General features: G+C 46.7%; 1 protein-coding gene across 1 annotated transcript in view; it reads right to left on the reverse strand.

The window, feature by feature from the left end:
- Positions 1-14,718, reverse strand: part of LOC119382139 (protein regulator of cytokinesis 1-like) — a 144,639-nt gene that overhangs the window by 104,238 nt on the left and 25,683 nt on the right. The window contains exons 6-7 of the mRNA XM_049412722.1: positions 14,073-14,220; positions 9,260-9,489 (exon numbers count right to left, since the gene is read on the reverse strand). Coding sequence (XP_049268679.1) covers positions 9,260-9,489; positions 14,073-14,220 — 378 coding nt within the window. The remainder of the gene's footprint in view (positions 1-9,259; positions 9,490-14,072; positions 14,221-14,718) is intronic.

The following is a 14,718-nucleotide window of genomic DNA, read 5'->3' on the forward strand; positions in this document are numbered from 1 at the left end:
AGCTCGCAGCATGCAACCAGTTCACCAATTTAACCACTAATCCCGTCTGCTTCGCCGTACAAATGAGGCGCATGAGGTGCAGGCCAATGAATCTCTAAGCACTGGCTTAACGTGGCTAGCTTGCGGCCCCCTTTCCTAAACGGATGCTATCTCAAAGGCCACGCCTAGCCGCACCAGCATTCAGTGTTCACTGGCCACTGTAATGAATATGCTAATGAATGTACACTGCTACGAAGTGGCTTATCACACCGACCTCCACACTCTGGGCTGTCGCACTGCACAGCCGTGTGCGTTCTTCGAGGAGTAATGTCTCAGACAATGTCAGCCTGTGTGGCACACAATGCTGCAGCGCGCAAGAGAGAAAAGTGCAATGGAGGAAGGCAGTGGCGAGCAGGTGCATGTGCACTGCTATTTGGGGCTGACTGTGTGGCAGTAGTTTCGAATTACCACACCAAATAATGCGAAAAGCTATACAGCCTGAGCAAAAGTTTAGGAATCTTCAGGCTTGGAATATTACTGTGTCTAAGGGGATATCCGGGAGAATTTTGTTTACTTCATATCCACCATTTTGTTTTATTCCATTTCGAGTGTACTAACAAGATGACTGTGTCTACAGTATATCGCAGATAATGTCAAGACTGTTCCAATAGGATCAGCACTGCAATGCACATTGTGTTAGAGGCTAAAGGCAGCTAAATACCAAAATGCCCATGTGTATGAAACAAAATATTGACTGGCACCTGCAATGTGGTGTCCCTTCGCATTTAATACTTTGTAAGCGGGGCAAAGGGATTTGAATTTATGGGTTCTGCAGAGCCCTAGTTTGTAGATTACAATATAGTTTCTTGCAAATCACGAAACGTTCCTTAGCCATAAATTTTGTTCAAAATTTACAGTGCAAACATCCTGAGAATGTCGTGTAATCTAGATTCCGCAGTAATTACTCTACGACCGACTGAAATATTCGCTATCGAGGTCTGCTGCAGTAAGTGTACACCTTGACTCCGTAGAAGCAGCACAAACTTAATGCGAAATGTGCAGAGCAAGATTTCAGACCAGAGTACATTTTGCAGCATTGCGGCAGAGAAAAAAAAAAAAGCAGTCACTGGTGGGGTCCTCAAGAGAAGTGCTCATGGAACACATGGACATTTATAGCACAAAAGTGCATGAACACATTAACACAAATAACACAATAGAATGCCAATATGACACACAATGTACAGTGAACGTGGCGTGGCAACATTCGACCCACCACCGACCTCCTTTGAGAGATGACTTGAACAATTCCGAGCCCCAAGAAGAGCGATTGCTGTTCCTCATGTGTCCACCTAAGCTCGCCATCAGGGAGGAGTTACCGCAGGAATAGATATGCATTACATGTGCATGTAATATTTTAAGACGAGCTTTTTTTTTGCTTAGATTCAGAAAAAATACTTTAAAAATCCGATTGTTTGGTAATTTTCCCCACCATTTAGACTAGAGTCTCCCTTGAAGAGGAATGTTACAGGCGTCCTTACCCTTGCAAGCGCTCACGTTCCTTTTCTGTGCGTGAGCTTGCTGTTGAGCGTCCAGGTGCTCGAGGAAGTCCTTTCCCCATACAGCGAATATCTTGTTGACCCGCTGTATGTTGCGATGAACTTCTCGATTTCTTTTCGCAGCTGAAAACCAAAATGTCAACAAAGCTCAGCATGCCAGAATGAAAAAATAACGACTCGAGTGTCCAGCACAAGCTTAAATCATTAGTCATGTTTTACAAGCAACAATGCCGGAAAAAAATTTTTTTCAGGCCTGTTGATTACTGAAAGATGACCTGTGTTAACTTATCACACTGAATATCAATCACCATCAGCAGAAGCACACAGCGCACCCCTCTTCCCTCTTTGCTTGACCAGCAACCACAAAGATCCTTTCCCCACTATCTCCTATGTAGAGCGAGCAAAGACTCACTCACTTAACAAGTCCGACCATTTTACAGCATAGCTGTCAAAGCTTTCGTTTGTCCGTTTCGTGCTAACAGAATTATCATCAACATCAAGAACGGCCTCTACCTGGCACAAGCTGTGCCTAGCACGTGCAAACACAATAAGTTAAGCATGATCAAGCCTAATTAAGCTCAGAATAATTAAGCCATTTCTAATTAAGACAAATTACTAAGCTAACCCGGATTAAGTAAGTTTGCCTAGCTAGGTAGGGGGCTAAGCCAGGCCGAATTAACGTAGAATGAAGGTAATCCAAATACGCAACTGCCAATTCCAACCATCAGTGATCAAGCCAGTCGTATGTGTGCGGATTACTAATTCGGATTATCATAATTTGGATTAAGACAAATAGAGATTGAGAGGTGGTGTGATTAGCTCTGCTCTGCGAACCCGTGCCAGATTGAGCCATGCTTGCTTAAGTCATGCCAGATAAGCAAAATCCCATTGGTGCTTCGACTGAGTCTGTACTAGGCTGGCCCCCACAGTGATGTGATGATCTAGAAGCTGTTTTGGAGCAGGCTTTGGGAGCAGCAAAAAGTGCATTTTGGAGCAGGTAAAAAGGCTTTTGGAGCAGCCAAAAACGGGTTTGGGAGCAGGGAAAACAGGTTTTGGAGCAGCTAAAAGCTCACTGCCAAGTGGAAAAATGAACCGTGTGAAACAAAACAGTCAAATAAGGAGGAACTCTTCTGAAATAAAAAGTTCTGTCCAATAATGGGTGTTTGCATAACACCATTGGATCACCTAACAGCCCCATAAGCGTAAACATTGGCGTTGCGGTCCTATAATGGCTTAGGGTGGCCAAACAAACAACGCAGGTAGTGTTTCCCAGCTACAGTAGAATCTCGGGTGATACAAATCTGCAGGAGGAGCAACAATATTCGTATCGGCCAAATTTCGTATCATCAAAAAACTAGCAAAACCTGTTTCCAAACCACGATATACGCACAAAACATTTATTTCCGTCAAAAGAACTCGCGTATGCCTTTCTGGGACACACGTGAATGGACCAATAAGGGACGGCACAGCTGGCTGCCGCAAAAGCGCGCGTCAAAGCTTCGCATGAGGCCAACTGAATCCATCATAGTAACAACACAGAACACTTTGGTAACAAGCGAAGATCGACATGAACGCCGAAAGGCTTCGTGCCAGGGGCGTAGGCAGAAATTTTTTTCGGGGGGGGGGGGGGGGGCTGGCTACGTTCCTGCTTTGTGCCTTTTTTTTACGCCTTTAATCTACCGCTGCGTTAGCCGCGTACCTTCGCAGCTCGCAGTCGCTATCGATGATCGCGTTGATAGCGACTGGTTTCGTGCGCGGCGGTTGTGGCAAACGGTAGTTCCGTTTTCAATCCGCCTGCGCTGGCCGCGCACGTGCCTTCAAAACTACGTCGTTTGTTGCCGCAGTTTTGTCCGCGGTGTTTGCGGGAAGCAGCGTCGCTTGGACTGGGCGTTGAACACGCGTGCACTTTCGGAGTTCCGTCAGTTTCGCCGTCGCCATACACGATAGTGTCAAGAGCGACCGCGGTTTCGCCCACAACGGTTGTGGCAAACGATAACCACAGTTCTGACAGTGTGCACACTGGTCGCGCGCGTACTTCCGAAGCTACGGCATTCTGCTCTCGGCCGTTGCTCGACGGCTGGGGAATTTCACGAATCTGTATCAGCAGGTTACGTTTACATCAACGCCTCCTAAATTGGTTTACTGTGGGTTCGCAAAAAGCATGGATCGGATTGGGTTGCAATTTTTTCTCAAGTCCAAAATCCGTCTGATGTGCAGGTCTTCGGAGTTTTCAACACACCTGCTGAATTCTTGTGCTGCTTCGTGGCCACAATGTGGCCTCTTTGCTTGTAGCATGTCGCTGTATCGCTGCAAAACCATGCTGTTCGTGGTTAATAGACTGACTGCAGACAATGCAAATCCACCGGCATGGCTGCCTTGGCGACACCAAGATGATATAGTGTCACCATTTTCGTCCATCTTGTTCAAGATGTCGACATTGTCCGTGTGACCGTGGTCTAACACTGGTTCGAGTAGCAGAACTTAAAAAAAGGGGGGCAAAAATAAGACAGTCATCGAGACGCGCTGTACTAACAGCTGAAACTTTACTTCTGTGTTGCTGCGGCGGTGCGGTCACACCAGTTCGCGGCGAGCCGCCTCCTTACAAGGTGCTATTTTTGGGGGGTCACGCCATTTACAGCAGTCTGAAGAGGGTTATGTCGGCCCCCCAAAAGCCTGAGCAAGCCAAACCCAGCTTAACTAGCCTACCCATCAACCTGCATCCGGTCAGGTCCCCCCAGAAAGCGCCGGGCAGCGTGTCACAAAAAGTGATGCACGAACCCATTCTCTCGCAGCACGAAAATTTTGCCGCGCGGTAGTTTTGGAGCGTGTCGCGTTTTGCCGGCGGCGGCGCGCTGCGCACCGTTTTCCCGCTAGTGTGCTTATAGTCTGGCGCACTTTTGGCAACGAACAGCGGGATGTAGCAGGATGTAACAGGTTTCACGTCTTGGCGCAGTTTGGTGCAACTGGCGGCAGCTCTGCCGTTAGTCCAGCTATGCACCACTAGGCAAGCTGCCGAAATGTTTCTTGTCCCTAATTCACTTCGCAGTGCATTTCCAGTGGTGGTATGCACAAGAAAATACGGTACAGAGCTGCTGAACACAACTGACACCAAGGAGAAAAAAGGTTCCTTGGCAGTGCAACATTTTGTTTTACACTGAAATGACGTGGAAATTCTTGCTGTCAGGAGAGAAGTTACGATTATATTAATGCGAAGCAGTTTCAGGGCTCCTTTAAGGGGGAAGCAGTTTTTAGACAAAGTGTTATACCGTCAACTCCCGCTACAACGAAATTGACGGGACGCACAAAAAAGTTCGTTGTCGCGGAAATTTCGTTGCAGCGATATTCTATCTATAGACCACAAAAGTTAGGAAGATCTGATCATCATGACTCGTCCTTTGGTCCCGGCAAGCACATGCATTGTCCTTTGCATTTAACCTCTCGCTAACTCCGACGTACTTGGCCGCCATCGACTGTGAATGTATTTTCTCGCGTTGAAAACACAATAATACAGGCATTTAGCACTAAACTTGGGGTGCGGGTTATACGCGAATTTTGGTGTCACAGGTGGATTCACAGTAATGCAAGGAAAGCAGCTTTTGCGTCAATATGCGAGTTATACACGTGGGTTATACACGAGCAAATACTATATGCAGGCTACCCTCGAAGCGTGCCGAGCGCGTAGCGCCGCGAAGGAGCGTGCCAAAGTTCACTAGAGGCTAACTGAAAACGAAGTGCCGAAGCTCCGCACTACCACATCATAAGCGAGGAAAGGAAAGCCGAAACACTTGATGCCGTTTTTACGCTTTATGCCTTTAATCTTTCTTCCAGTGTGTTAGTTGCGTACTTCAGCGTATCAATATCGATGATCGCGATGAAGCGACCGCGGTTGCTGCGCAGCGTTTTGCGGCAAAGGTAGTTCCGTTTTCAATCTGTGCGTGCTGGCCGTGCGCGTGCCTTCAAAACTGCGTCGTTGCTATCTGTGATCGCGTCTACCGCGGTTTTCACCGCAGCATTGCTTCGAGTCGGTGCAGGTACGTTGGATGCGCGCGTACTTTCGTGCTCACCCATGATCGCGTCGACCCCGACCGCAATTGTGTTAGCAACGGTTTGCGGCAGGACGTAGTTACGCTTGGACTAGGTGCGCGCTGGCCCGCGCGTGTGCCTTCAAACGCTTTTGAATGTCATTCACGATCGCAGGGCATGTGAAACGAGCAGTAGTTTTGTTTTGAGTGCTATGTCAAAACACTGGCGGGAGTTACTGAAGAACCATTCTTGCGCAGCCCGAACGCGCATCATGGCGAATGGACACCTGTCGCCGAGCATCTCAATGGCGAATAATTTACCGGAATGTGCATGTGGTAGTAGGAAGCATGCGTCCGAGGAAGACACGTACGGGTTTGCGATGCAGCCGCACGGCTCTGGCAAAGAGAAATTGTAGAGTTTTCTAGCGGAATTTCGGCGGCAATCCTAGGCAAGCTCCTTTTCCTTATGTGGTGGCACTCGCGAAAACTTCGTTCAAGCAGAAATACCCAGAAAAGTCTTCGTTGTGACGAGACATTTTTCGCATTGTTTTCTATGGGCGGCTGATGCGGAATCGAAAATTATTCGTTGTGGCGGAAATTCGTTGTAGCGGTATTCATTATAGCGGGATTCGACTGTATTGTCTAGGATCGGATGATTGAAAACTTCCGCGATTACATACAGTCGGCCGACTATATCGAACCCGTTTTATATCAAATTATCCTGTATATCGAACAATTTCTAAACACGGTAAATTTACATTGAGAATATATAGCAAAAGTTACTGTTACACGAACAAAATAGCAACGACAACCAATATATCAAACTCCAATGTGCCTCAAAGTGCCCCAGCAAGTTGGCTTTCCCTTGCGTGGGCGGGAAAACTGCCGGCGCCACCCTAGAAAAAGTGGCTTAGACCCGGCTGTGCACGGGGGAACACCCCCCTGCAAGAAATGATCCTGACCCGCTCGCAGCGCTTACAGCCAATCAGAGGCTGTCGTGCTTTCGCCGAGGCGCGGACATGGAGGAATGGGCGCGGAGGCGGTAGAAGTGAGCGCCGTTTTTTCTTTCTTTATGCTTGTGTGCCTGCTGCTGCCTGTTTTCTTCGAGTCCTCATTCAGCGTGGTCCGTGCTGGCGGTGTTGCCTGTTGGTGCTCTGTGAACTTTATTGGCGCGCTGTCGTCATGGCTTGTGCAAAGAGGCAGAATTTGCCGTTCGCCGCGAAACTCGAAATCATAAATCAGGTCGAGCGCGGTGAAAAGAAGTCCGACGTCGCCGCCGCATACAAAATTCCAAGGAGCACCTTGAGTACTATCCTGAAGAACAAGGCAGACATCAGGGCCAAGTCGGACAAAAGGCCAGGTGCCCATGGCGCCCGACGTGTGCGCACTGCTGTGTACGAAGATGTTGAAGCGGCCGTTTACAAATGGTTTGTGGACGTTCGGTCACGAAACATCCCGGTGTCCGGCCCTATGATCGAGCAGAAAGCCAAGGACATTGCTTTCCTGCTTGGCAGGAACGATTTCCAAGGCGGTTCAGGCTGGCTGGTGTTTCCGCCGAAGTTTGGAGCGAGCTGGCAGAGTTCCCAGGAGCTATCGACGGATCGACATTCAACGAGTTCGTCAGTGCGGACGATGATGTTGCCATCATGGGTGAGCTACAAGATGAGGACTACGTTGCAGACGTTGTGCCGACCACGAGCCAAAGCGACAGCAATAAGGAAATTGACGATGGCCCATTGCCTACATCTTCCAAAGTGATTAGTGCACTTGCGTTGGTCCGGCGCTATTGCGTGAATGTGGAAGGTTGCGGCCTCAGCTGCTCCGACTCGTTGGACAACGTGGAGGCGTGCGTGCTGTCGCAGGCAGCGAAGTCGTTGACACAGAAGAAAATCCAGGACTATTTTTGTTCCAAAGTAGGGCACACAGTAAGCCACCATATTAATAAAGTACTTTTCTTATTGTTATGTGCCTTTGTGTCAAATCTATAGAGGGCCTATATCGAATTATGCCATATATCGAACTAATAAACGTTTTTTGGCGAGTTCGATATACCCGGGTTCGACTGTATATCGTCATGTGCCAATATCAAATACAACTCTGGCTTCATGTAAACTATGCCATTATTTTTAAGATTAGTTATTGAAGACATCTGATGACATATTATTAACCCTTAACTGCTTTGGACGAGCAGAGCTTGTACTGCCCAAACTGTCCCCAAAGTGCTTTGGACGAGCAGAGCTCGTCCTAGCTGAATAGGTACTCCCCTCTAGCGTTCAGGACAAGAGGCGCTCTTCTACAGCTTAGATTGCATGTAATCCACCAGATGGCAGCATTTACTTGACAATTTATTTTTCTCCTGTGGAAAGAGCGCGGTTTTTGTAACGAAGAGATGACTTGCGGTGACGGCCACCCATGCATAGCTGGCTCGTCATCACGAAAAAGAAGCTTTTCATTTTAGTCATCTTCTTCGAGTGATGATGATTCAGATACAGATGTTTATCTTGTGTCCGGAAGTGAAGACAGCGATGGCAGTGAACTGAACATCTCCTCCGGTGATGATGAAAACAGCTCGGAAGCGAACATCGCGAGTGCTTGCCAGTGGATCCTGCTTGATGCGGACAATCCTCCTGTGAAGCCTCCTCGCTTTCCATTCTTGGCCATTCCAGGCAAGACTCAACTTGTCATCGCCAGATGACCTTATGGAATATATTCAGCAGTTTCTTCAAAAGTGCTTCATTTGCTCTCTGAAGCGAGGAGAGAACGGGAAAAAGCTGAGAAAGGAAACTCGCTTTTGGTGCAGGAGCTGCAACAGGCCCCCTTGCATTATTCCGTGTTTTGATTTGACTAAGTATGTGGTACAAATATTTTTGCAACATCGACTAGCTACTTTTTAATACAATCAGATTCGAAATCAGCAATAAAAAAATAGGCACTTTTGGTTGGGAAATTTTCAAAAAAATAAAGCACTTGAGGCGTTAAACTGGCTGAACAGATCTAGCTGAATTAACCGTGCCAAAGAGTGTAAAAAGTGCAATTTTAAGGTTATAGTTTTTACAGAACAAAAGTTATGAAGCATTAAAGTTGTCATTCGAATGACAGAAAAGCACTTGAATTCAGCCTTTCTAAAAAATTTACACCTTCCTGAAGTCACATTTGGCATCCTGCAGCTCTCACTAAACACAGTTTTTCAGCAAGATAAAAGTGATCATAACCAAGTGTGCGAAAGCTGGGGAAACTGTCAGAAGACAAGGGCTACAAAAAATAGAAACCGGGAAAATATAGTAATGAACAACATACTATTGGTTGGTGATGCGACATAAAAGGCTGTACTAATAGCTACAATGATCTAGGATGCATGAAACTTAGAGGTTATGCATCAGTAATGGCAGAATCTTAAAGTAACATTCCCAAAATATGACAGCTTTAGCAGTTTTCAGTCCCAAAAAGCAGAAAAAGATCTTGGCAACGTTTGCAAATGCTCTCAACATTGCCAGTATACCATTCTTGAAATGAGAAACCAGAGAGGAAGTTGTTGCGACTGGCGTCAACACCCCGAAAGTGGCAGAATGTGACACACCTGATTTAACACAGTTGCAATGCCCTGCGAGGCATTGGGAGTCAATGCCAACAGCGACATTGCAATGGCACACACACACGCACCCAGAAAGCAACGGCATTTCTGCAGAAGCAGCAGACACATACCCTCGGGATCTCGACCTGCAGCCGATGCCTCTCCTTGGCCTCGAGCAGGAGGCGCCCTCCTCGGTTCGTCAGGCGCGATGGATCCGAGGCGAGCTTTTCCAGCTCAAGCGACCTGGACCACAGGGCTTCATGCCGCTCCGCTTTGGCTATGATCACCTTGTTCTCCGAGTAGAACTCTTTCAGGGCCTTCAGCTGCTCCTCCAGCAGCGCCAGTCGTTCCTCAGAAATGTCTGGAAAGGCATAAAGTGAACGAAAATGCATTCCACAGGCAATAAACAGAGCATGAACACATTGATGAATTTCTTATTTCCAGTTGGCGGGGGTGGGACTGCCCAAAGCATTTTCGTGCAGCTTGGAGAAGGTTCATTATGGAGCAGGCCAATATGAAATTTGCAGCCTTTGACAGTGAAGCCACCTGCTGCACGCAAATTTTGATAAACTTGGTAAACTTTTAATTTGGGGCAGCCACCGCAAAAGAAAAGGTGCATTACTGCCATAGCAAGGCAAACTGAAAAATAACGCGACATATTTATAATTATAAGCTTTTTCTTTTCAATGCACCAGAGTGGGCGAAGTGCCTGGAAAGCAGCTTCAATTAGCCAACTTTGAGAGGATCCTTTCTCAAATGCCATAAAATACCGCAAATACCGTAAAATATAGCTAAGAACAACAGAGAGCAACAGACAGGGCGTGCAAACACGGACACAAGAAAGAAGTCAGGACACCACAAACGCCGACTAACAACTGAAGAGATGCACAACGGCGGAAAAGAAAGAAGGCACGAAAACTTATCTGCGCATGCCCATGCAACAGGCGAATCTATCAATCCGGCACGCGTGGTGGTCTACGTGGAAGATAACTGTTAAGACATTTGATTTCATCTTTATGCAAGTTAATCGACGGTTGGCTCAGGCATGCGCTACCACTATTATCGATATGCCATGCTTCAATCATCAGGCGCGTTTCTTCATTTCTATGCCGGTAAAACACTGCGCGTTCATCGAATTTTGGCGTGCACTTACCATGCAGACAATGTAAAGATAGATTAGAAGGTGAGCCTCCTGTTAGCGATCTCTTATGTTCCAACAATCTCTGGTTAATGCATCGGCCTGTCTGCCCTACGTAGAAGCGGCCGCAGTTGAAAGGGACCTTATACACCACACTCGTACGGCAATCAGTGAATTTGTTGGTGTGTTTTACTAGGGATGGGCGAATAGCAAATTTGAGGTTCGAAGCGAATCCGAAGCCAATAGTGATTTCGTCGAACAATTTCGAATCGAATAGTTCGAATAGTATATAGCGCATATTATTATGAAAAATGAGCGTTTTTGTCATGACCCTTGCACAATATTTTTAAGAATTGGAACTAGGTATGAGCGAATGTCACTTTTTTGGTTTGAAATGAAGTGGAAGCAACCTTGAATAGTATCAAGATTTGAATAGCAGTAGGGTGCAGGTTAGAAGTGGTACAATATGTTACAATTTAAAAAATTACTATACTTAGCGCATATAAGCCCATATAACACGATTTAAACTAAAAAAAAAAATGTACACTTAACCTTGAAGTGTGGCTTCGCGGCAGTGTAGATTTCTCCTGTAGAGGTGGTTTCACGGTACAGCAACCTGACGCTGCAGTGAAACCACCTTTACAGGGGGCTATGTGCGGTCAAACGTACATATATTCGTTCATTTCGAATACTTCGAAATTTCGAATAATATAAATTCGTATCGAAGCGAATTCGAATACTGTAATATTCGTTCGAATATTCGAAACACCCAAATATTCGCCCATCCCTATGTTTTACGAAACAAATATCGGTCCGCTTCTTGTATCTTACTCGCTCATTCCTCCTCTGCACAGCGGCACGAATCTTACCTAGCTCATTGGCAGCCGTGAAAACAACATTAACGCCGTATCTACTTCCTACTTTCTTTAGCCTGTGAGATACGCAATGAATGTACGGTATACCTACGACACGTTTCTTCCTATCGCTTTCTGCAACCATGCTCGGACTTAACACAATGGACTTTCTTTAAACGTTCAGCGACAATGGCTACTGCATCATGAGGATACCCTACATCTAAAAGATGCGTAACCTGTGCGTTAAAGCTATCACTCATTTTGTGCTCACACGATTTTGTGAGGGCTGACTGAAGGCAAGACATGGCGATACCGTTTTTTTTACAACCTTAGAGTGCTTCGACCAAAAATTTAACAGCGGTTTCGAAGATCTAGGAGAATACTGCGAGCACACGTGGTTCTTCTGAAATGGTAAGGAAATGTCTAGAAATTGTATTCCATTATTCTGAGGCACCTCTTTGGTAAAGTTCAGCCCTCCTCCATTTAATTCAAATTTTTCGATCACTGAGATTACCACGGTTTCAAAGTCCTCACCACTACAAAAAATCAAGTAACTGTCCACATAACGAAAAACCTTAATAACCGAATTACCTAAGGTGCCTTCCAAAAGTCTGTCAGTCTTGCTAAGGTATAAATCACTAAAAACCGGAGCAACCTTACAACCAATACATATCCCCGATTTCTGCACATAAACACCTTCCTTCCAACCTACCAGCGTCGACTTTACATATATGGAAGGGATTTCCAGAAAAGCCCCGGTAGAAACACCACATTTATCCGTGAAAACCATCTCGTGCCCTTGTTTCTTAATACATTTATTAACACATCTTAACAAGTCCTCATGCGGTAAGGAGTAATAAAGGTTTCAATATACATACTAAAAGCTTTACAACAGCCGGGGTTCTCCTCCGAGAGGAACTGAACTAGCGCCCGTGAATTACGCATACGAAAAGGGTCTGGAAAACTCACAGGGGTTAAGCAGTTCTGCAAATAACTAGATACAGCGACTTGCCAGGTGCCTTGCTCTGAAACAATTGCTCGAAACGGAATCTCGTTCTTATGTGTTTTCGCTGAGAAAATAGCTTGTAATGTCAAGAAGGCTAAACCACTTGCTTTAGAAGTGTTTTTTTTTCAACGAAAAAACAATTCTGTATCTAGTTGTTTGCGGAACTGCTTCACCTCCGAGCATTATATACTGTAGAACCTCGTTGATACGTTTCCGAAAAAACGCGGAAAATAAACGTATGATCCGGGAAAATGTACGATCCGAATCCAGTAAAAATTGAGGCTGACAAGCCCATACTGAGGTGCAAGGGCAAAAAACATTTATTTCTCAAAAAACATGGAGGGACTCTTCGATTTTCGAAGTCCTGGCATCTCGCTGGCAGCCAGAGGTCAGCCAGCTAGTTCCGGCCCTGACCGAAAATAACGTCGTGGTCAAGTGTATTGCAATCCCGAGCCAACCCGAATATTGCAAAATCGAACTATGGGACAACCAGCGTAAACGTAAAGAAACGCTACCGCCGTGTCAGCAGACGAAGCTTTGCGCCGCATGAGCGTCAGTTCTTTCTGCATTGGCGCTTGGAAATATAGGGCTAGGTTTGCCGAAGAGCAGAAGTGATATTCTCAAGCATACACATTTGGCATACGATCACGTACGTTCGCATGATCACGTGTGACTTAATTGCCCCGTCCGTGAAGAAAACTGCCGCCCCGCTAAAGGCTTAACAAGCTCAACTCTTCGCAGTGCACGTAACAATCACGGTACAACACGATATGCGAAATCTCGCGAAAGTGGTAAGCGTGATAAGCGTCCCCGAAAGCGACAGCCGTTCACGGCTATCGCATACTGCGTCGCACACTCGTGCTGATCAGTTTGCGTTCTGTCTTAACTTGAGACACGTGCTGGTATGTTCGCCGCCACCCGTAATCACACCATCTCGCACAGCGGAACGGGCTTTAAAAGATAACGCCCGGCGTAATGGCAACCGAAGGTGTAGTGCCCACGCGCCCGCACTGCGATCTGTCGAGTCCTCAAAAAGATGGCGGCGAGCGCGCATCTTCTCGTTTTGGCGTCTGATAGCCAGAAACCTCCCAGATATCTTCCAGAACAAATATTTTCTGGCAGCTTCCGACGACCTTCTGGTAGGCGGAATTGCCCAGCCAGAAAAATACTAACGCCGACTGGAATTGCGCCGGGCGGAACAACCCAAAAACGAATGCGCTCCGGGAGCAAAGTGTGGGGGAAATTATCGGCCATATTCACTGGGCACAATGGCGGCGTTGCTATGGTTACGGGTGGCAATTCGGCGGCGCCATGTGCGTATCCGCCGCAAGCCGTTTGAAGATTTTGACGGCCAGCGTCGCCGCCTGCCTTCGTTCGGGTCGATGTGTGGTTGACAGAGAGCGGCGATCGAGCAATTCGGAGAAAACGCGGAGGAGACGATCGAGCAATTCGCAAGAGACGCGGAGGGGACAATTGTGCAAAGCAGAGAAAGCGCGGAGGGGGGGAAGGCACTGCGGAGAAGCTGCCGTCGCCGCGCGGCGGCTGTCTGCCACTTCGCGCTTCACAAGTACACGAGAGGGCCCTTTTTGCACACCTGAATGAGAGTTTCCGAGTACAAAACGTATCATACGACCACAATTTTCGGCGGTGCTGAACGTTGCTGCCGAATAATCACATTTTCCGGGAACGTATTAAACGGAACGTATTACACACAGCTGTATTGTGTTACTTTTAATTTTCGCGATTTCGAGCGTAGGAGCCGGGAAATCGTACTAAGCGGGAACGTATCAACTAGGTTCTACTCTAGATCTTGCAAGGTGTGATGGCTGATGTGGGACCGAAGACTACTGCTACTACAACCAAACCTGCTGTTTTCCAGAGAGTAGGAAGCACCACGGCAAGGAGTACCAAACAAACCTTCGGGCAACTTGACGTAAAGCACGCACCTTCAGAGTCGTCATCGTCCAGGTACACACGACTCTGTGGGACGCAGCACTTCTTGTACCAGGTGAGCAAATCGTCCTTGGCGCGAGTGACAAACTCCCGCAGGCGCTCTTTCTTCTGCCGCTCGTATCCGGCAAGTGTGGCCCGCAGCTGTGAAGGCAAGAGAACATTGAGAAAACCGAGCGGCAACTCGTGGCAGAATGTTAGCATTTTTGTAGGCATGCCAGCACAGAGTGCTGCAAGCCTGCTTAACATATGCCCACTTTGTTCATTAGAGGCACCCACTAACATTTAATAAACACTTGCAGTAGCGAACCTCATAGTCAAGAGACTAAATACAGCGCAGATTCAGAATTTTACAAAAAGTTCTGCAATATTACACATGTGCAGGATACAAAAGAAGGTCTCACAGTCGCAGACTGTACCAAGACCTCTTGTGCAAAAACCATTATGGTAGCTTACAATTCAAGGCAACAGTAGAACAACAGAACAAAATGAACAACTGATTACCTATACATACGATTTTAGCATATCACATAATCCCAAGAGAGAGTGTGTGAGAAAAACAAGGAAATAAAACCACTAACTGCATAGTTGCAAAAAGTAAAATAAAAGATACAATAGGCCTGCTTAAAGTGCAGTTTTAGT

This window comes from Rhipicephalus sanguineus, chromosome 2 (assembly GCF_013339695.2).
Source record: "Rhipicephalus sanguineus isolate Rsan-2018 chromosome 2, BIME_Rsan_1.4, whole genome shotgun sequence".
NCBI lineage: Eukaryota > Metazoa > Arthropoda > Arachnida > Ixodida > Ixodidae > Rhipicephalus > Rhipicephalus sanguineus.